Here is a 23100-nt window from a genome sequence, read left to right as displayed (position 1 = left end):
AGTAATTGACCCCTCTACCCTGGGGAAAAGCCACTGACTATCCACTTTGTCTATGCCCCTCATAATTTTGTAGACCTCTATCAGGTCGCCACTCAACCACCGTCGTTCCAGTGAGAACAAACCGAGTTTATTCAACCGCTCCTCATAGCTAATGCCCTCCATACCAGGCAACATTCTGGTAAATCTCTTCTGCACCCTCTCTAAAGCCTCCACATCCTTCTGGTAGTGTGGCGACCAGAATTGAACACTATACTCCAAGTGTGGCCTAACTAAGGTTCTATACAGCTGCAACATGACTTGCCAATTCTTATACTCAATGCCCCGGCCAATGAAGGCAAGCATGTCGTATGCCTTCTTGACGACCTTCTCCACCTGTGTTGCCCCTTTCAGTGACCTGTGGACCTGTACTCCTAGATCTCTGACTTTCAATATTCTTGAGGGTTCTACCATTCACTGTATATTCCCTACCTGCATTAGACCTTCCAAAATGCATTACCTCACATTTGTCCGGATTAAACTCCATCTGCCATCTCTCCGCCCAAGTCTCCAAACAATCTAAATCCTGCTGTATCCTCGGACAGTCCTCATCACTATCCACAATTCCACCAACCTTTGTGTCGTCTGCAAACTTACTAATCAGACCAGTTACATTTTCTTCCAAATCATTTATATATACTACAAAGAGCAAAGGTCCCAGCACTGATCCCTGCAGAACACCACTAGTCACAGCCCTCCAATTAGAAAAGCATCCTTCCATTGCTACTCTCTGCCTTCTATGACCTAGCCAGTTCTGTATCCACCTTGCCAGCTCACCCCTGATCCCGTGTGACTTCATCTTTTGTACTAATCTACCATGAGGGACCTTGCCAAAGGCCTTACTGAAGTCCATATAGACAACATCCACTGCCCTACCTGCATCAATCATCTTTGTGACCTCCTCAAAAAACCCTATCAAGTTAGTGAGACACGACCTTCCCTTCACAAAACCATGCTACCTTTCACTAATACATCCATTTGCTTCCAAATGGGAGTAGATCCTGTCTCGAAGAATTATCTCCAGTAATTTTCCTGCCACTGACGCAAGGCTCACCGGCCTGTAGTTCCCTGGATTATCCTTGCTACCCTTCTTAAACAGAGGAACAACATTGGCTATTCTCCAGTCCTCCAGGACATCACCTGAAGACAATGAGGATCCAAAGATTTCTGTCAAGGCCTCAGCAATTTCCTCTCTAGCCTCCTTCAGTATTCTGAGGTAGATCCCATCAGGCCCTGGGGACTTATCTACCTTAATATTTTTCAAGTCGCCCAACACCTCGTCTTTTTGGATCTCAATGTGACCCAGGCTATCTGCACAGCTGATAGTGAATACTGATGCAAAGTATTCATTTAGCACCTTGCCCATTTCCTCTGGCTCCACACATCCATTCCTATCCTTCAGTGGGCCAACCCTTTTCTGGGCTACCCTCTTGCTTTTTATGTACGTGTAAAAAGCCTTGGGATTTTCCTTAACCCTATTTGCCAATGACTTTTCGTGACCCCTTCTAGCCCTCCTGACTCCTTGCTTAAGTTCCTTCCTACTTTCCTTATATTCCACACAGGCTTTGTCTGTTCCCAGCCTTTTAGCCCTGACAAATGCCTCCTTTTTCTTTTTAATGAAGCCTACAATATCTCTCGTTATCCAAGGTTCCCGAAAATTGCCGTATTTATCCTTCTTCCTCACAGGAACATGCCGGTCCTGAATTCCTTTCAACTGACACTTGAAAAGCTCCCACACGTCAGATGTTGATTTACCCTCAAACATCCGCCCCCAATCTAGGTTCTTCAATTCCCGCCTAATATTGTTATAATTAGCCTTCCCCCAATTTAGCACATTCACCCTAGGACCACTCTTATCCTTGTCCACCAGTACTTTTAAACTTACTGAATTGTGGTCACTGTTCCCGAAATGCTCCCCTACTGAAACTTCTACCACCTGGCCCGGCTCATTCCCCAATACCAGGTCCAGTACCGCCCCTTCCCTAGTTGGACTGTCGACATATTCCTTTAAGAAGCCCTCCTGGATGCTCCTTACAAACTCTGCCCCGTCTAAGCCCCTGGCACTAAGTGAGTCCCAGTCAATATTGGGGAAGTTGAAGTCTCCCATCACAACAACCCTGTTGTTTTTACTCATTTCCAAAATCTGTCTACCTATCTGCTCCTCTATCTCCCGCTGGCTGTTGGGAGGCCTGTAGTAAACCCTCAACATTGTGACTGCACCCTTCTTATTCCTGATCTCTACCCATATAGCCTCACTGCCATCTGAGGTGTCCTCCCGTAGTACAGCTGTGATATTCTCCCTAACCAGTAGCGCAACTCCGCCACCCCTTTTACATCCCCCTCTATCCCGCCTGAAACATCTAAATCCTGGCACGTTTAGCTGCCAATCCTGCCCTTCCCTCAACCAGGTCTCTGTAATGGCAACAACATCCTAGTTCCAAGTACTAATCCAAGCTCCAAGTTCATCTACCTTACCCGTAATACTTCTTGCATTAAAACATATGCACTTCAGGCCACCAGACCCGCTGTATTCAGCAACTTCACCCTGTCTGCTCTGCCTCAAGAGCCATACTGTCCCTATTCCCTAGTTCTCCCTCAATGCTCTCACCTTCTGACCTATTGCTCCCGTGCCCACCCCCATACCATACTAGTTTAAATCCTCCCGTGTGACACTAGCAAACCTCGTGGCCAGGATATTTATGCCTCTCCAGTTTAGATGCAACCCGTCCTTCTTATATAGATCACATCTGCACCGGAAGAGCTCCCAGTGGTCCAGATAACGGAAACCATCCCTCCTACACCAGCTGTTTAGCCACGTGTTTAGCTGCTCTATCTTCCTATTTCTAGCCTCACTGGCAAGTGGCACAGGGAGTAATCCCGAGATTACAACCCTCGAGGTCCTGTCTTTTAACTTTCTGCCTAGCTCCCTGAACTCCTGCTGCAGGACCTCATGCCCCTTCCTGCCTTTGTCGTTAGTACCAATATGTACAACGACCTCTGCCTGTTTGCCCTCCCCCTTTAGGATGCCCTCTACCCATTCAGAAACATCCTGGACCCTGGCACCAGGGAGGCAGCATACCATCCTGGAGTCTCTTTCACGTCCACAGAAGCGCCTATCTGTGCCCCTGACTATAGAGTCCCCTATGACTATTGCTCTTCTGTGCTTTGACCCTCCCTTCTGAACATCGGAGCCAGCCGTGGTGTCCGTTTTCCCCTGATAGGCTATTCCCCCCGACAGTATCCAAAGGGGTATACCTGTTCGAGGGGGGGACAACCACAGGGGTTCCTGCACTGACTGCCTGCCCTTTCTGATGGTCACCCATTTCTCTACCTGCACCTGGGGTGTGACCACATTTATATAACTGCTATCTATGACACTTTCCGCCACCTGCATGCTCCTAAGTGCATCCAACTGCTGCTCCAACCGAACCATGCGGTCTGTGAGGAGCTCCAGTTGGGTGCACTTTCTGCAGATGAAGCCATCCGGAAGGCTGGAAGCCTCCTGGACCTGCCACATCTCACAGTCAGAGCACTGCACCCCTCTAACTGACATTGTGTGAATTAATTAGTAAATTAAATTTAAAACTTAAAAAAAAGTGACTGGTAACTATGTTTCCTAGCACTAGATTTCTACTATAAATGTGAAAGCTAAATACAGTACTCTCCAATCTCTGGCTTAGATACCACTCTAAATTATAATTAAGTAATCATGTTTAATTAGTTTACCAATGCTTAATTTTTTTAATTTAGTGTAGATTCCCAACCAGCCAATCAGGTCACAGCTTTTCTGTGATGTCACTTCAGTGCCCGTGCCCCCCCCCCCCCCCCCCGCACACCACACACACAATTTGAAAAGGAAATAAAAGTAAAAATCACTTACTTACCTTCTGAGGGTCTCAGATGCTCTCAGGTTCTCTCCCTGCTGATTAAAAGTTACAGGCCAGAAGAGAGAGAGAACAAAACAGTAGGGAAAAAGCACCTTCTCCCACTCTGCACCAAATTACCAAGTTCCAAATTCCCAACTCTGGATGTGTCTCACACACTCAGGCAATGTCTCTTTGACCTGCGCAACGCTTACTGAGTGCGCTTTCTGTCTGTCTTTTATACAGACTTCAGGATGACTCACACTACTTAAACTTCAAAGAGAAGAATACAATGTGTACCTTTGTGCCCCTAAACAGGCCTCAGGTGACTGCCAGATAACTGCCTCTCAGCAATTAGGGTGGGGGCAGCTTCAGCCAATCAGACACTAATCTACACACTGCACTTTTCACTGAAAAACAGCAGAATTAGATTTACCACTTACCTTTCCTGGTTACCTCACTGCACCAAATTACCAAGTTCCAAATTCCTCACTCTGGATGTGTCTCACTCACTCAGGCGGTGTCTCTTTGACATGCGCAACGCAGGTATCTTTTCCTCTTCCAAAATAGCCCCGTAAACTGCCGACACTACCCCCTTCTCCAGTCCCCCTAATGTCAGCACCTCCTCCAGCAACGTGGGAAGCTCTGTATCTCCTCTCTGGCAAAGTCTCGAACTTGTATGTTATCTAAATATTTCCCCGTGCTCCAGCCCATACTTCACTCCCAGCCCCTTCAGCCCTGCAAACCGACCACCAAGAAAAACATCTTTTAGTGTCCTAATCCCATTCTCCTCCCATCTCCAAAAATTTCCATCCCACTTCCCTGGCTCTAATCTATGGTTCCGCCGAATTGGCATTTCCCTTGACCCTGCCCCCAACCCGAAGTGCTGGCGAAACTGCCTCCAAATTCTCAACAAAGTTATTACTACCGGACTCCCTGAGTATTTCCCCAGGGCTATCGGGAGTGGCGCTGTCATTAGCACCTTCAATCCCGACCCCCGACCTAAACTCCTCTCCATTCTGACCCATTGGGAGTCAACCCCTCTGACCCAGTTCCGCATCTTCTCCACATTCGCCGCCCAGTAATAATACATCCGGTTCGGAAGACCCAAACCCCTGCCTATCTTCCCCTCTGTAGTAGCACCTTTTTAATTCTGGCCACCTTCCCGCCCCATATGAACAAGGTAATCATCCCTTCAATCTCTCTAAAAAAATGCCGTTGGCAGGAAAATCGGCATGCATTGAAAGATAAACAGGAATCGAGGCAGCACATTCATTTTAACCGCCTGTACCCGACCCGCCAATGACAGAGGGAGACCGTCCCACCTTGTCAGATCAGCTTTCACCCTCCCCACCAAACTAGAAATGTTGTACCTATGGAGATCCCCCAATCCCAAACAACCTGCACCCCCAGGTATCTAAAGTGAGTCCTTGCCTTACGGAATGGAGCTCCTCCCCCACCCCTGGCCGAGACACCACAAAACATTCACTCGTCTAGATTTAATTTGTACCCCGAGAAGGACCCAAACACCCGAAGCAGCTCCAGTATTCCCCCTATTGACACACTTGGTTCCGTCACGTATAACAACAAGTCATCGGCATACAAGGACACCCTATGCTCTATCCCCCCCTTTCCATACCCCCTAACTTCTTACCGCGATGGCCAACAGCTCAATTGAGAGTGCAAACAGCAGGAGGGACACAGGACATCCCTACCCAGTCCCACAGTGGAGAGGAAAGTATTCTGAGCTGATGTTGTTTGTGCGCACATTCGCCCTCGGCTCCTTATATAGTAGCTTTACCCAGTCCACAAATCTTGGTCCAATCCCAAACTGCTCCAGAACTGCCATCAAGCACCCCCATTCTACCCGGTCAGATGCTTTCTCGGCATCCAATGCCCCAACCACCTCGGATTCTTTCCCCTCTGCCGGTACCATAACCACGTTCAATACCCTCCTAATGTTGGAAAAGAGCTGCCTCCCTCTCACAAACCCTTTCTGATCTTCACCTATTACCTTCGGGAGGCACTCCTCTAGCCTACCTGCCAGTATCTTCGCCAATATCTTTGCGTCCTCGTTTAAAAGTGATATGGGACTATACGATCCACACTCCATCGGATCCTTATCTTTCTTATGTACAGGGAAATCGATGCCTGCCCCAAGGTTTGTGGTAACACTCCCTTCCCTATCGCCTCCTCAAACATCCCCACCATCAGCGGTACTAGCTTATCTTTGAATTTTTTAATAATATTCCACCAGAAACCCATCCTGCCCGGCCACCTTCCCCGACTGCATCCTCCCAATTGCATCTTTTATCTCCTGCTCCACTATCGCCACTTGTAATGTAGACTTGTCCCCCTCCCCTAACCTTGGGTACTCCAGCAATCTAGAAATTCCTGCATCTCCCGGCTTCCCCCAGGTGGCTCGGACCTGTACAACCTCTCATAGAATTCTTAAAGACCTTGTTAATCTGATCTGGCGTTACCACCAACTTCCCTGCCCTGTCCCGCACCTGGACAATTTCCCTTGCCGCAGCCTCCCTCTGGAGCTGACCAGTCAACATATGCCCCACCTTCTCTCCATGTTCGTAAACTGAACCCCTTGCTCGCCTCAATTGGCTTAATGCCTTCCTGGTAGACAGTGGGTCAAAGCTCACCTGGAGTTCCTTCCTCTTTTCAACTTGGCTGGGTCCCCATCTTCTGCATACCTCCTGTCTACCTCCAGCATCTCATCTATTACCCTCTGATGCTCCAACCTCTCCTCTTTGTCTAGCCTAGCCTTGAACGAGATCACCTCATCCCTCACCACCGCCTTTAAAGCCTCCCAGACAACCGCCTTCGACACCTCCCCCTCAGTCCCCCAACATCTAACTTCCACCCTGGTCTCTGTACCACCCCCTTCTCCAGTACCATATCCACCCAAAGCGGAGCATGATCTGACATTGCAATTGTCGAGCACTCTGACCCTTTAACCACAGCTGGCAGTGCCTTCCCCACCATGAAAAAGACGATCCGCGAGAACACCTTATGGACCGCTCAGAAAAACGAGTACTCCCGCTCCCCCGGGTGCAGAAATCTCCAAGGGTCCACCCCTCCCATTTCCACCATTAGCCCAGCCAGCGCCTTCGCCCCCCCCCCCCCCCCCCGACGGGACCAGCAAGCGCGGCCGTGACCTGTCCAATCTTGGCTCCTGCACCAAGTTTCAGTCCCCCCCACTATCAGGTTGTGTGTGTGTCAAAGTCGGGGCTGGCCCCAAACACCTTCTTTGCGAATCCCACATCGCCCAATTGGGACAATATACACTTAGCAGCGCCACTAGCTCCCCCTCCAGCGCCCCTGTCACAATCACATATCTACCCCCCTGATCTGCAACCACCTTCTCCATCTGGAACCGTACCCTTTTGCTGACCATTACCGCTACCCCTCGAGCCCTTCCGTCAAATCCAGAGTGAAACACCTGACTAACCCAGCCCTTTTTAAGTCTAACCTGGTCCTTCACCCTCACGTGAGTCTCCTACAGCATTGCTACATCAACCTTCAAACTTGTAAGATGTGCAAGCACCCTTGAACTCTTGACTGGGCCTCCCAACCCCCTCATGTTCCATGTGACTACCTAACTGGGGGTCTCTCTCACCCCCCCCTTATCTACCATCATCATACCACCGGGCCCTGCCCCATGAGCCCGACCCATCCCTATCATTATTAACATGGAACCCCTTCCCAGAATCCCCCTGCACCTCCCCTCATCAAATCTCACCCAGTATCGATCCTCTCCCCCCACTTACCCGCCTCATAGGTCCAGCAAAAACTGCTAACCAGGCCCTAATGTCCGCAAGCCCTCCTCTCACCTCACCTCTGTTCACTAGCCGACTTTAGTTAGCCAGCGCGTCCCCGCGCCCCCACCCCTCAAGGCATACTGTCCCCTCCCACCCAATCCCAGAAGTAAAAGAAATACAATCTAACCCGTGCAATTCAATAAAATAACATGTAACTGTTGCAAGGGGGCTGGTTTAGCACAGGGCTAAAGAGCTGGTTTTTAAAGCAGACCAAGGTAGGCCAGCAGCATGGTTCAATTCCTGTACCAGCCTCCCCAAACAGGCGCCGGAACGTGGCGACTAGGGGCCTTTCACAGTAACTTCATTTGAAGCCTACTTGTGACAATAAGCGATTTTCATTTCATTTCAACAAAAAAAAGGGAACAAAAGTGCCAATCAAACCAAACAAAAACTTAAACTCTATAACAATATGAAGTCAAGCAAGTTACAATACAGGTCAATGAAAAGAAAGTTATAACATTTATACATTTTTCAGCTCCCCAATCACAGTCCACGATCTCTCTTCCAGCTCCGCTCCTCACTTCTGTCCCAAGCCTTCTGCCTTCATGAACGCCTCGGCCGCCTCCACCGTTACAAAATTAAAATCTTTGGTGTTGTACGTCACTCTCAGCTTGGTGGGGTATACCATACCAAATCGCAGTCCCTTGTTGTACAGTGCCGCCTTGACTCGACGGAACGCCACTCGTTTCTTCGCCAACTCCACCGTCAAGCAGATAAATCCTAGCACCATCCCACTGCACCTCGTTTCTGCTTTGCCCAGCTTAACACCTTCTCCTTCATGTGGTATTGATGGAAGCAGATAATTGCTGCTCTCGGTGGCTCATTTACTTTGGGCTTCGGCCTTAACGACCGATGAGCTCGATCCAGTTCATACCGGGAGGAGCCTTCACCCTTCCCCATCAACTCCGTCAGCATCTTAGCAAAGTACTCTGTTGGCCTTGAGCCCTCTGCCCCTTCGGGCAAGTCCACAATTCTCAGATTGTGCCACCTCGACCGATTCTTCAAGTCCTCGAGCTTTGCTCGGAATACACTGTTGACCTCCCCCACCCTCCGCAGCTCGTCTCCCATCGAGGTGAGATGGTCGCTGTGCTGCGACACGGCCTCCTCCACTTCCTTCATCTTTTTACCTTGTTCTCTCACCTCGGCTGATGTCGTGCCATATCCACCCTCACTGGGGTGATTGCCTCCTCCACCAATGATCTCAGTGCGATCATCATCTCCTTCCTCAATGCCTCCATGTGCCTCGCAAACTACTTCTCCAGCTCCACAGCCATCACCTCGGTCATCCTTTCCACTGTTTGTGGTGCGGCCCCATCACGTGATCCCTTCTTCACAGCTGTTTTTGGCATCCCTTAACTACTTCGTATATTTCTCCTTCTTTCTTCAATCTTAAAATAAATAATAATAAATAAATAATAATAAATTAAAAAAATTAATAAACATTTTTTTTTTAAACTCAAAAATCAAAAAAATGTCTGTCATGATATTCAAACACACACATCATGATGGACACACCAACAGCCAAATCAGAGCACACAACACCACAACCAATCACACACAAGAACACCAACCACATAAAAAGCACGAGCACGACACCTGGTGGTCAGTAGGTCTGGGGACAAAGACACAGAGAAGAGCTGTTACAAAATCACAAGCAGGGAATCCCCACGTGCAGAGTGTCAAGACAAAACTGTACATAGTAAGTTTAAATAAAATAGCGTTGTACCATATACAACCGTGTTGGCTCATCTGTGTGTCAGAACACCCAACACCACATGGTACAGGAGTGGATCGATACCTGCCTACTAACCTGCCATTCTGGACATGGACCGCACCGACAAACCGCAGCCGTTGCAAGTCGCGGGGAACCTAGGTACCAATTGGAAGCTCTTCAGGCAGCGATTTGACCTGTACATCCGTGCCACCGAAAAACAGAGTGCCTCGGATGAAACGAAGATTGCAATGCTCCTCTTCTACGCAGGTCAGCACGCCGTCGACGTCTTCAACTCACTGGTGTTCGAAGAAGGCGAAAACCAATCCAAATATGACACGGTCATCCTCAAACTGGACCAGCACTTTAAAGTTGAAGTAAATGAAAGTTTTGAAAGATACCTCTTTCAGCAACGCCTGCAAGGTAAGGAGGAGCTTTTTCAACCCTTTTTGACGCACCTCCGGATTCTAGCGCAGTCCTGCGGTTACGGCACCACCACAGAGTCCATGATCAGGGACCAGATTGTTTTTGGCGTTGCCTCTAGTGGCCTACGCCAGCAGCTTCTTAAAATAAAAAGCCTCACCTTAGCATCTGCTGTGGAAGCCTGTGTCCTCCACGAGAATGCAACCTGCCGTTTTGCCCGATTTCAGGCGTCCGAGTTGGCACGGAGGGGGTCCCCAGCCGTCGAATCGGCAAGCCAGGCCGCCCACGACGTCGAACGCATCCAGGCCGTCGATTACTTCCCGACCCACGGCCCGGACGACAGCGGCCGCTTCCCGCGGTCTCCCGCGCAGGTGCGCGCCAAAAATAACGGCCACATCGAGGGACGCACTGCGCAGGCGCGCCCACCGCAAGATCGCACTGCGCATGCGCAGTGGCGCAACGAACGCCGTGACGTCATGACGTGCGGCAATTGTGGAGCTCTACATTTAAAAGGGCAATGTCCTGCAAAAAACCGACAGTGCCTCAGATGTGGCAAGATGGGCCACTATGCTGCCCACTGTCGTTCGGCTCAACCCATGGATCCGGCACATCCCCGACAATCTCGCAGACAAGTCAGGACCGTCCAGCCCACGCATCAAGACTTCCAGTTAAGTGATGCAGATGACCAGGATGCCTTCCGCGTTTCCGTCATCGATGTCCACAAGGTCAATGCCATCAATCCAGCCGATGAGTGGTGTGCCACCCTGACGGTCAACCGATCGCGCGTCACCTTCCGTCTGGACACCGGCGCATCCGCCAACCTGATTGCATATTCTGCAGTCCAGGCCATGAAGGTCAAACCACCCATCACGCCATCCCGGCTCAAGATGGTTGACTATAACGGGAACGTCATCCCGTCCATAGGATCTTGCCAGCTACAGATAACTCACAAGATGCACATGGCCACACTCCCCTTCGAAGTTGTCGACTCATCAAAAGACTCGTTACTGGGCGCACAGGCGTGTAAGGTCCTTCACCTGGTACAGCGCATTATGTCTCTCTCTCCAGATGAGATATCCGACTTCCCGGATGCTGAGTTCCACGCAAATCTCCATTCCCTCCTTGCTCACAACCAGGAGGTTTTTGAAGGCATGGGGACATTGCCATACACGTACAAGATTCGACTCAAACCGGACGCCATCCCTGTCGTTCACGCACCTCGCAGGGTTCCTGCGCCACTCAAAGACCGCCTCAAGTTACAACTGCAGGTTCTTCAGGACCAAGGGGTCCTATCCAGGGTCACGGAGCCCACGCCATGGGTCAGCTCCATGGTCTGTGTAAAGAAGCCCTCTGGCGAGCTCCGCATATGTATAGATCCCAAAGATCTGAATAACAACATCATGTGGGAACACTATCCCATCCCGAAACGAGAGGACCTCACCAGCTAGATGGCGCAAGCCAAAATATTCACCAAATTGGATGCGTCCAAAGGATTTTGGCAGATCCAACTGGACCCGGCCAGCCGAAGACTATGCACATTCAACACCCCTTTTGGCAGATTCTGCGACAACCGGATGCCATTCGGCATCATTTCAGCATCTGAAGTTTTCCACCGCATTATGGAGCAGATGATGGAAGGCATCGAAGGGGTACGTGTATATGTGGACGATATCATCATTTGGTCCACCACTCCGCAGGAACACATGCATCGTCTACGACGTGTCTTCACCCGCATACGACAAAATGGCCTGCGTCTCAACCGTGCGAAGTGTGCCTTCGGCCAGACGGAGCTGAAATTCCTCGGGGACCACATCTCACGGTCAGGGGTCCGTCCCGATGCAGACAAAGTTAGCGCCATCACAGCCATGCCACGACCGGCTGACAAGAAGGCTGTCCTAAGATTCCTGGGCATGGTCAACTTCCTTGGGAAGTTCATTCCCAACCTGGCTTCTCATACAACGAATATGCGCCATCTCGTAAAAAAATCGACAGAATTCAACTGGCACCAATCGCATCAGCGGGAATGGGAGGAGCTCAAGCACAAACTGGTCACGGCACCAGTGCTGGCGTTCTTTGACACGACTCGCCCTACAAAGATCTCAACAGACGCCAGCCAATCTGGTATTGGAGCGGTACTCCTGCAAAAAGACAGCACGTCGTCATGGGCCCCGGTTGCATATGCCTCACGAGCCATGACCCCTACCGAACAGCGCTACGCGCAAATAGAAAAAGAATGCCTGGGCTTGTTAACTGGACTGGACAAGTTCCACGACTATGTGTATGGCCTGCCACGATTTACGGTTGAAACTGACCACCGCCCCCTGGTCAACATCATTAACAAAGACCTGAACGACATGACCCCTCGCCTCCAGCGCATCTTACTTAAACTCAGGAGGTATGATTTCGAACTGATCTACACTCCGGGGAAGGATCTCATCGTGGCGGACACTCTCTCCCGAGCAGTGAGCACACCACCAGATGCGGAGGGGTTAGTGCGTCAAATTGAGGCACACGTAACTCTGACAGCAGCAAATCTGCCAGCTGATGATCCTAGTCTGGCCCATATACGCACAGAGACGGCGACTGACCCCCTTCTGCGGCGAGTGATGCGCCACATGACGGAAGGGTGGCTCAAAGGGCAGTGCCCCCAGTTTTATAATGTGCGAGATGACCTTACCAACATAGACGGGGTCCTTATGAAATTAGACAGGATCGTTATTCCGCACAGCGTGCGCCAGATGATTCTTCATCAACTACACGAAGGCCACTTGGGCGTCGAAAAATGCAGACGAAGGGCCCGAGAGGCGGTATATTGGCCGGGTATTAATGAAGACATAGCCAACATGGTGCTCAACTGCACAACCTGTCAGAGGTTTCAGCCGGCGCATCCTCCGGAGACACTTCTACCACACGAGATGGTGACGTCCCCCTGGGCGAAGGTGGGTGTTGACCTATTTCACGCGCTCGGCAAAGATTACATCGTTATTATAGACTACTTCTCAAACTACCCGGAAGTCATGCCTCTCCATGATCTGACGTCGTCCGCAGTCATTGGGGCCTGCAAGGAAACATTTGCTCGCCATGGCATTCCAAGGACTGTCATGTCAGACAACGGACCCTGTTTCGCCAGCCGTGAATGGTCGTCCTTTGCCGCAGCATATGGTTTCACTCATGTGACATCCAGCCCTCTACATCCACAATCGAACGGGAAGGCTGAAAAGGGCGTCCACATCGCCAAGCGGCTCCTGTGCAAGGCGGCTGATGCCGGATCGGACTTTAACCTCGCCTTGCTGGCCTATCGATCGGCCCCGCTTTCCACGGGTCTCTCGCCAGCGCAGCTACTAATGGGTCGCTCCCTCAGGACGACGGTACCTTCCATCCTGGCACCAACAACGGACCATGAGACGGTTCTTCGGAACATGCAAATGCAGCGTGATCGCCAGAAAAGTCGGTACGACACACGAGCGACGGACCTGCCCCCCCCTGTCCTCCGGAGACAAAGTACGCGTCCATCAACCGTATGGTGGCTGGTCAGCACCGGCCGAAGTCCTCCGACAAGTGGCTCCCCGCTCGTTCCTGGTTCGCATGCCGGATGGTTCAGTGCGTCGCCGCAATCGGCGCGCCCTTCGCCGACTTCCACGCTCACAGCCACACAGTACGCACACGCCAGATCCTCAACAGGCTTCCGAGGATGACTTTGTGGAGCTGCCGCACATCACGCCCTTTCCATCGCCACCCATGGCCATGCCTGCACAGCAGCCGGTGGTTCTTGATCCACCCTGGAGGCGGTCAACCCGAACTCGTCACAAGCCCATTAGACTGGACTTATAGTACCGTTCATATGTCTAACAAGTTGCACAATTTTACATGATAACCTGTTGTTGTTTATCGTTCCAGATATCGTCTGACTGGACAACTGTTCAAGTTTTTTTTCTTCTCTCGTTCGCATTCATGTTATGTTATGGTACAACTTGGTTCATGTGACGCACCCGACATCGCCCCATGTAAATAGTTCCGTCATATGCACATGCTGCACACGACACACACACACTCTTAGATGCACTCATGACACGATCATATTTATTACCACGTAGGCACATATCTTTGTAAAAAGGGGGGATGTCATGATATTCAAACACACACATCATGATGGACACACCAACAGGCAAATCAGAGCACACAACACCACAACCAATCACACACAAGAACACCAACCACATAAAAAGCACGAGCACGACACCTGGTGGTCAGTAGGTCTGGGGACAAAGACACAGAGAAGAGCTGTTACAAAATCACAAGCAGGGAATCCCCACGTGCAGAGTGTCAAGACAAAACTGTACATAGTAAGTTTAAATAAAATAGCGTTGTACCATATACAACCGTGTTGGCTCATCTGTGTGTCAGAACACCCAACACCACAATGTCTTCCCCTGGGACCGACTTCAACTTCATTTTCAGCAGGGGCCACCCGATGTGCACTGTTCCCCCTCTACATTCATCCTGGATTTGGGCCTCGCCTCAGGCCAAGCTCCACCCCCGCCACTCACTTTGGGCTCAATGTCCCTGCTCCTCCGTCCATGGGGCTCCCACCCAGCCCAATCCGGCACCCGTCCCTCAGGCCCCTACAGCAGAAGAAATCCCGATTGGCGAAACAATGGGGAAACCTACGGAAAACGCCGAAATGTCACGGACCGCGGGAGTCTCTCTCCAATGCAACCACTCCGTTTGCGCGCACCGCTGGAAGCCGTATTCCCCCATTTTTGACTGGAAGGGGCTTTTTGACTGTAAGGAGCCCACGTTCATTTTCATCAATTTTTTTCTTCACATATGTATTGAAACTTTTACAGTCAGTTTTTATGTTCCCCACTAACTTATTTTGATATTGTATTTTCTCCTTAATCAATCACTTGGTTTGCCTTTGCTGAATTTTAAACAGTTCTCAATCCTCTGATCTATTGCTTTTTCTTAATTTGTATGCCTCTTCTTTGAATCTAATACTATCTCTAATTTCCCTTGTCAGCCATGGTTTGGCCACAGTTCCCTTTCTACTTGCACCAAATATAAATAAACAACTTTTGGAATTCACCCATTTGTTCCTTAAATGTCGGTCTACTGTCCTTCTTTACTGTAATATTTCAGTCCACCATAGACAACCCATGCCTCATATCATCATAGCCAACAATGCAACTCCATCCCCCCCCTTTTCCTTTCGGTCTGTTCTTCCTAAACATTGAATAGCCCTGTCACTTAGTTCCCAGAATCTTAATCTCACCTATAGCAGCAAAAAAGGCCAGCTCATGCTTGTCCTCATTAAGCATATACATCTTTGAGCAAGCATCAGTGGAGGACAATCAGGAATGGGAACACTCTCCCATTTCCCCCTTCCTAATCAGGCACATTTGGGTCAGTTATAGTGTTTCTACTGCTCTGACTGAAATCGACTAACTCAGATTAGACCAGAGATGAAACCTAGCATCCGTATGGCTCAGCCATTTACAGCCTTACGCATTAAGGAGCTTACATTTGTCGTAACCATAACAAATGTATGTCATGTAATGCAGATATTCTACTTTGTCAAGCACTCAAAACTAATGCCTAAGTAAAACAGAAAAAGGAAGAAACAAGCTTATCGATAAGTCATAAACTCTTAGTACAATAGCAATTGATTTCTTGGTGCGAGCAAGGTTGCATTTTATTGCCATTCTCTAGCTCTCGTAGGTCTTCTCCTACACCAGTTTGCTGTAATAGTTTTCCTCCAATGGTAGTGGTTTCAAATTCCAGGATTCTGATTCAGTGACAATGAAGAAATTGCACTGAATGTCCAAGAACAGAAATCATTTGGAGAAAAATTTGGAAATGATGCTGCTCATGTTCTTTTTGGGAGACAATAACTTGGCGAGGGAAGGGGTGTTTAAGCAACTTTGGCGAGATGCTGCAGTACATGTTGCAGCAAAATGTAACTAAATGTCTCAATTTGATTTTTTGCCTTTGCTGTTGTCAGGTTTGAAATGCTGAATGCAGCAAGAAACAGGGCACGCGTCAAAACTTGCTACATCATGATTGGTTTGACTATTGTGGCCTGCTTTGCAATGATTGCATCTGGAAAACAGGTATCTTATAAGTATTATTTCACAACAAACTATGGAAGTAAAACTGTATCTGGATATTTGTAAAATTTGCTAATCACCAAATCTCAGTTGTTAACAGTACAGAATAAGGTTATTCTGTGCATCGAGTCGATCAGCTCGAGCAATTTACCATGTGCCAATCTCCCACCTCCCTGTACCTCTGCACATTCTTTCTTTTCAGATAATATTCTAATTCCCTCTGAATACATCAATTGCTAACGTGCAGAATTCTGGTGAGATTTTCTTCAGTCCTCCAATATGAAGATAGATAAGAGTGGTGAGGTAGTCAAGGCACCAAATTAGTAACCCCAAATTCATGAGCTTAAATCTCGCCATGGCAATTTGCAAAATCAAATTTCATAAATTTGGTATTCCTAAGGCTGGCACCAGAAACATTGACAATGAAAGCTGCCAGATTGTTGTAAAAACTCAACTGATTCACAAACATCCTCCAGATCTGGGTCTGGACTTTATGCGACTCAAACTAATTGTGCTGCGCTGCTGAATCTTCATGAGCACGAATGTAGCCCAGTAGGTCACTCCAGTTGCAAAAACAAGTGTTAGGACATTGAGAGATAGTAATTAGTGGTGTTGTGCCAGTCATAACTTGAGAACACACTTTCAAAACTTGATAAAACATTTGCAAAAATATTTTCTATTTAGAAGTGACGTTTGGAAGTTGTTTTCCATCTCATACGAGTGAAAAGAGCTGGATACCAGATATACGACTATATTTTAAAAAAACAAGGCAGAATGCAGGAAGACAGTTCAGCACAATATTAGCAATTTGTCACCCTCAACTACTTTCAACTTTAGCAATAGGTTAATTGTACAACTAGGTACCATAGTAGCCCAATGGGAGCGAAACCTGAACTCAGCAGGGCCATTTGAAATTAATGGGGAGTTCAAACAGACCCCATTATCACTTTTCCAAGGGCTTTAACCTCATTAATTTATGGAGGAGACTTAAACACTCTTGAAAGTTGTCAGGTCTGTTAAGTGTCATGATCTGAAATTATTTAAATCCCTAGCTCGTTAAATATGAAAAAGAAAAATCTACAGCTGTCACAAGTAAATTAAATGTTACTAGTATACTTTTGAAAAAAACATTACCATCTGTTCCTGAACATTTAATGGAGTTTAATTGTTAAAATTTCTCCTATTATTAAATCCGAACCCGTTATGGATGCGGGTATCAAAAAACACTAAACCACTCACCTCAGCTGGAGAGAGGATCTGAATTCACATGTTGATTGACCGTTTTAAGAGGCTATTAAAAGATTAATTGTCCTTAAACAATGCCACTGAATGTGTTTTGAGGGAATTAAAAATCTTAAAATGGGTTTCATGAATGAAGATTTTTTTTCTTCCTGTATCCAGTGTATATGAGTGGGAGCTCTTACATAGAATTTTTTTTCATCTCTTCATAAAGTTGGCCCATAGTATACTGGATGAGTGACTATGGAGACGATATTGAGGTATCGAGGAAGCAAAAGGATATGAGCAGGCATGGAGGTAGCATGGAGTATGAGGTGACTTGGGAGTGGATGGAGACATGAGTGGGCATGGGTGTGAGGGCTAGAGGGCCCACGTCTTTTATGAAACTAGGCCCAAGACTGAAAACTGAGACAGGGTTTCAAACTAGCCCACCTCCGCACTTGCTGAATTCCATGGCTGCCTCCAAACTACCTTAGGAAGCAGCAGGCCTGACCCAATCATCGCCCCCCCCCCCCCTCAGAGAAGGTAGTGTCGTGGTAATGTCACTGAACAGGTAATCTAAGATCCAGGCTAAAGTTCTGGGGTCAAGAATTAAAATTCCCTCACAGCAGTAGGTGGAATTAAATTCAATAACCTGGAATTGAAAAGTTAGTCTCAGTAATGGTGATCATGAAACCATGGTCAATTTGTTGTAAAAAAACGGACTGATTTACTAATGTCCTTTAGTACAGAATGTGTCGATAAACAGAACTAATAATTAATAATGAGGCTGAAATATTTTGGAAAAGATGCAATAGTTGAGGTCTTCAAATAAAAATATTTGATTTTAGCAGATGAGTTAATCCATTTAAAATAAATGAGCTACTGCCTCAGTTAAAATAGCAGAACAAGAAATTTCCTACAAATGCATTTTGTGGTGTCATCGGAAGGCAGTGTAGACCGAAATATATCAACTTCAAGCAATGTATAAACATAACAAAATCCAAGTAATAGTAGGCATGCTACCCATTTATATGATCCTCAACTCCAAATGTTCTCTATTCCCTCAGAGATCAAAGATCTTTCTCTATCTCAGCCTTCAATATACTCAAATTAGCATACACAGCCTTCCAAGGTAGAAGAATTCAAGATTCACAAGACTAAAGTCCAAAAAAGCTGTCCCCTTAGCCTCAGACTATGCCTTTAGTTTCAGACTCTCTTGTCAAGGGAAAATAGCCATGCAGCATCTACTGTCAAGCCCTTTCAATCTTATGTTTCAATGAGATCATCTCTCATTCTTTGAAACTCAAGAGTTAAAAAACTTATTCTACCTGCTCCTCAGAAGACAACCCTCTTATGAGCAATCAAGCCAGTGAACCTTCACAGCACCCTCTCTCCAAGGCACGCATATCCTTCCTTAGGTAGAGATCAAAACTGAACACAATACTTCAGGTGGGATCTCACCTAAGTCCTGCATCCTGTGTATTCGAGGCAGACCTCCTTATACTTATACTAAACTTCCTTGTAATGAAGACCAAAGTACCATTTGCTTTTCCAATTGTCTGTTATACCTGCATGTTACCTTTGTGATTCTTGCACACGACACTCAAATTCTTAAGTTTCTCACAACTTAAAATATTTTATTTTTACATTCTTTCTCCCAAAGTGCAAAGTGAATAACCTCATAGTCCTGCATATTTCCCCATTAAACTTTGGAGTTAAAGACTCTTGCATTGAGAATCCTTGAAATAAGCAAAAATATCTGAACAGCATTATTGGACTTTCAGTTAATTCTGGATTCTTTGCATTTCCCAGGCTGCTGAACGGCATGAATCGCTAACCAGCTGGAATAGAGCAAAAAAGGCAAAATGGAAAGAAGAAGCTCTGCGTGAACAAGCAGCTGCATTGGCTATTACTGATTCTAAATCGCAATAACCAAATTAAAAAGCCATGAAACTAAACCATTCAGCCCTCTCAGAAAGTTTTCACAAAACAGACTCATCCAGACAAGATTAAGTTCTCCATCTCACGGAGCTAATACTCTACCAATTCTAGATGGTATAAAAAGCAAAAAAAAAATGAATGGAGCAATATACGGATGTGACCTTCTGTCATTTCTATATTATTTTATATTGAAATGGTTGGTCAATATTAATGCTCAAAGTTTTTCTTCAAAATAACCAAAGGGTGAAGACCCTCTGCCTCGCTTGCACGTTTCCTGACAGCATAGAGTGGCCCACAATGGGAAACCCCATTGGCTGGCTGCGAGGACAGAGAATCCTGCTGCCAGCACGGTAGTACAGTGGTTAGCACTGTTGCTTCACGGCACCAAGGTCCCAGGGTCGATTCCCCCTTGGGTCAGTCTGTGCGGAGTCCGCACGTTCTCCCAGTGTCTGCGTGGGTTTCCTCTGGTTTACTCCCACAAGTCCCGAAAGATGCACTGTTAGGTAATTTGGGCATTCTAAATTCTCCCTCCGTGTACCTGAATAGGCGCTGGAATGTGGCGACTAGGGGCTTTTCACAGTAACTTCATTGCAGTGTTAATGTAAGCCTACTTGTGACAATAAAGATAAGGATAAAATGGGGCTGGCGGGACGGAGAATCCAATAAGGTTTTTATTTTTTAGGAACAAACCAGTGATATGGTTTCTGGCTTTACAGTACCAGTTTTAGTGAAGAGATATGCACCCAAATCATCCCACCCTGTCCCTTCATAGATGTTGACTGACCTGTTGTACATTTCCAGCATTGTTTTTATTTTGGTATCAACATTATAACAATATCTAATAGTATTTGTTAATTAATATAAGCAGCTTACTTATTTATAATGACAATAAGCAGATAAACTGACTTCTAGAAACAAATATTCAACAGCAAGAGAAACTTAAACCAGCAACTTGTGGATAAGGCACACCCTATGCTACGCAACTTCATGTCAGGTGCAGTAACTTTTAAGAAATCATTGATTCAATTAATAGACAATTTCAAAACAGCATTTTGATAGAAGCACAAACTAATGCATCTTGAAGTTTTGAAAAAAAAAAATGGCATTTGATCATGTTAAATCCAATGAAATTATCAGACATGACAGCACAAATTCCAAATGTTTTCTCGGATAACTGCCACAAAAGGTGACCCAAGCAAGGAAAAACCCTGTAACGGATGATGGTACATTCAAGTCATTTGTGCCCATGTCATATAAGACACATTTAAAACATGCAAAGTACATTATTTTTCAGATTAATATTTTTTCTTGTCCTTCTAGGCTTTATTTAATTGTAGATTTTCTAACCTTTACTATTATTTCATCCCTTTATACTAGCAACAATTCTTGGTGGTTTCCTCTGCTTCCCCAATGCAGAAAACCCCTTTGTAAAGCATGGCAATCAGAATTCAAGACAGTATCTAGACCGTAGTCTGATGAAAGCATTATAAAAACTGTACAATTTGTTTTATATTTATAATCTAGCTGTACATACTTTAACTTTGTTGCATTATCTAGTCATCAAAATGGATTAGGTCACTGGACAATACCAATTCTGCAATTGACAATGCTCTTGGAATTTTTCTCTATTTAGTATAATCACACGTGTCAGCATTGCCATTTATCTGCTTAACTGACGAACACTTTTGCAAGTAATTTCAGTTTTCATTAATTTAGTGCCAATAATCTGGACTACTTTAAAAGATGTTGGAAATTGAGTGGAAATAGAAGTTCCTTACGGCCAGAAAGAAAAATATGTTTGGTAAAAAGATATTAGAAAGGCTGGTTGCGAGGACTTCCGGTGACGGCGGGCGGGAGGCAGCCGCACACTGGAGGGCTCCCGTTCGAGAATAGAGATTTCGGAGTTTTAACGCCCGGTCCCGGGGGCAACGGAGGCGAAAAGGCTATAAGAAGGCACAGGGAGTAAAAATGTCCAAGTTTGGGAGAAAAACGGCCGTGAAAAAGGGGGTTAACGAAAGTCCGCCGGTGAGTGGAAAAGTCAGAGCAGGAATTGTAAGGAAAGCAAAGGCTGAAGAACCAGGAGGCCGCATCGCTCACAGCACAAGAAATGACCACGGTGATGGCTGTGGAACTCGACAAACAGTTCACATGGAAGCGAAGGAGGAGGAAATGGTGATGGTATTGAAAGTGCTGGTGGAGGAGGTGATTGCCCCACCAAGGGCAGCGGTATCAAGCGCAGCAGCGGAGGTGCGGGAGCAAGGTGAGAATGAAGTGGAAGAGGCATTATCGCAGCACAGTGATCAACTCACCTCGATGGGGAAGGTGTTGCGGAGAGTGATAGAGACCAACAAGGTTCTGCGAGCCAAAATGGAAGACCTGGAAAACAGATCCAGGCGACAGAATCCAAGGATTGTGGGTCTGCCCGAAGGGGTGGAAGGCCCGAGGCCAACAGAGTATTTTGCCACAATGTTGGTGAAGCTATTTGGGGAGGGGGACGATCCCTCCCGATATGAACTGGATTGGGCTCATCGGTCGTGGAGGCCTATACCAAAGGCGAGTGAGCAGCCAAGAGTAGTAACTGTGTGTTTCGGTAGGTATAGCGTGAAGGAGAAAGTCCTGTGCTGGGCAAAGCAGAAGTGGGTGGTGCAGTGGGCTGTATACCCATATACCAGGACTTTACGGTGGAGCTGGTGAGAAGGCGGGCTGCCTTCAGCCGCGTGAAGAAGGCACTGTACATCAGCAAGGTGCAGTGCAGCATTGTATATCCAGCTAAGTTGAGGGTGACCTACAAATCCAAGGACTTTTATTTTGGGACGGCGGAAGCAGCGGAGTTTGCGAAGGCAGAAGGACTGTGGCAGAATTGAGAAGTGGTCGTGTACCGATGTAGCCTCATGTAACTTTATTTTTTCACTGCATGTATGTACTAAACGAGTAGACGCTGTATATATTTAGACAAGGGAAGAGATGGGACTATCATTTGCAAGGATGGTTCTTTAGGGCTCGGGTATGTATGCGGGGGTTGTGTGCTAAAGGGGATTTCTTGGTTTTCCTGGGACCGGGCAAGGGGGAAGGAGACCCAGGCGGGGCCCTCCACACTGGCTGGTTTAAACCGGCCAGTGAACGGGAGTGAGGTGGGGGTAGGGGCAGCGGCCATTGGAGCCTGGTAGAACAGGTTTCGGTGAGTCCAGCCGGGGTGAGATGTTGGGGGAAGGAACCGAGGTTGGGGGGAGGAGTTTACAAGAGGAAGGAGTCTTGGGGGGGGGGGGGGGGGGGGGGGGGTGCGCGGCGAGGGTGTCTACAATTCATGGGTGTCATTCACTGTACTCTTTCGGGGATTGGATGACATTGAATATTAGGGGGGGGGGGGGTTGGACTTTGTCAATGGTGACCATAGGGGATTCCCGATTCCTTTTATTTTCCACCTTGGGAGGGTCTGTTTTATTTGATGCTTATATTGTCAGGTGGACCGTTGTTTGGGGTGGTGGGAGGATGGGATTGTTGTTGTTAATAAGGGGATTGACATTGTATTCGTTAGTTTGTTGGTGGGGTGTAAATTCTGAAGAAAATGGAGAATAAAAATATATTTTTTTAAAAGGCTGGTTGCACCTAAGTCACCAGGATTGGATGAGATAAATTAGGGGGTACGGAGGGAATTATTGGAAATTGTTGCAGAGGAACTGGCCAATTGCAATCTCTTGTAGCATAGGATCAGGTGTATTGCCTGCTCGTCAGTTTTGATTTAGTACATCTCTTTTGTGGGAACCATGAATTTGATTCAATTTGAATTTAAATTGTTTTTTATAGCTAGATCCGGGACGTTTGATGTCCACTCTGCGAATTGGCTTTGTAACTCTTGACAAAGTATTTTTTTTAAATCTAGCCAGGAGTGGTGCCAGGAAACTGCAAAATTACATAATTACTCTTCAGAAACGAGTGGAAATTAAACCCAAGTACAGGGCAGTTTA

The 23100-nt window shown here is 47.1% G+C and overlaps 1 protein-coding gene across 1 annotated transcript in view; it reads left to right on the top strand.

Moving 5' to 3' along the window:
• Positions 1-19152, top strand: part of LOC140410816 (protein FAM162B-like) — a 91607-nt gene extending 72455 nt beyond the window's left edge. Inside the window, exons 3-4 of the mRNA XM_072499460.1 lie at positions 15868-15976; positions 19007-19152. Of these exons, the coding sequence (XP_072355561.1) occupies positions 15868-15976; positions 19007-19126 (229 nt within the window). The 3' untranslated portion in view covers positions 19127-19152. The remainder of the gene's footprint in view (positions 1-15867; positions 15977-19006) is intronic.
• The last annotated feature ends 3948 nt before the right edge of the window (positions 19153-23100 follow it).

Source organism: Scyliorhinus torazame, chromosome 4, assembly GCF_047496885.1.
Source record: "Scyliorhinus torazame isolate Kashiwa2021f chromosome 4, sScyTor2.1, whole genome shotgun sequence".
NCBI lineage: Eukaryota > Metazoa > Chordata > Chondrichthyes > Carcharhiniformes > Scyliorhinidae > Scyliorhinus > Scyliorhinus torazame.
Note: the sequence above shows the minus strand (reverse complement) of the source record. Positions and strands in the feature narration are given on the sequence as shown.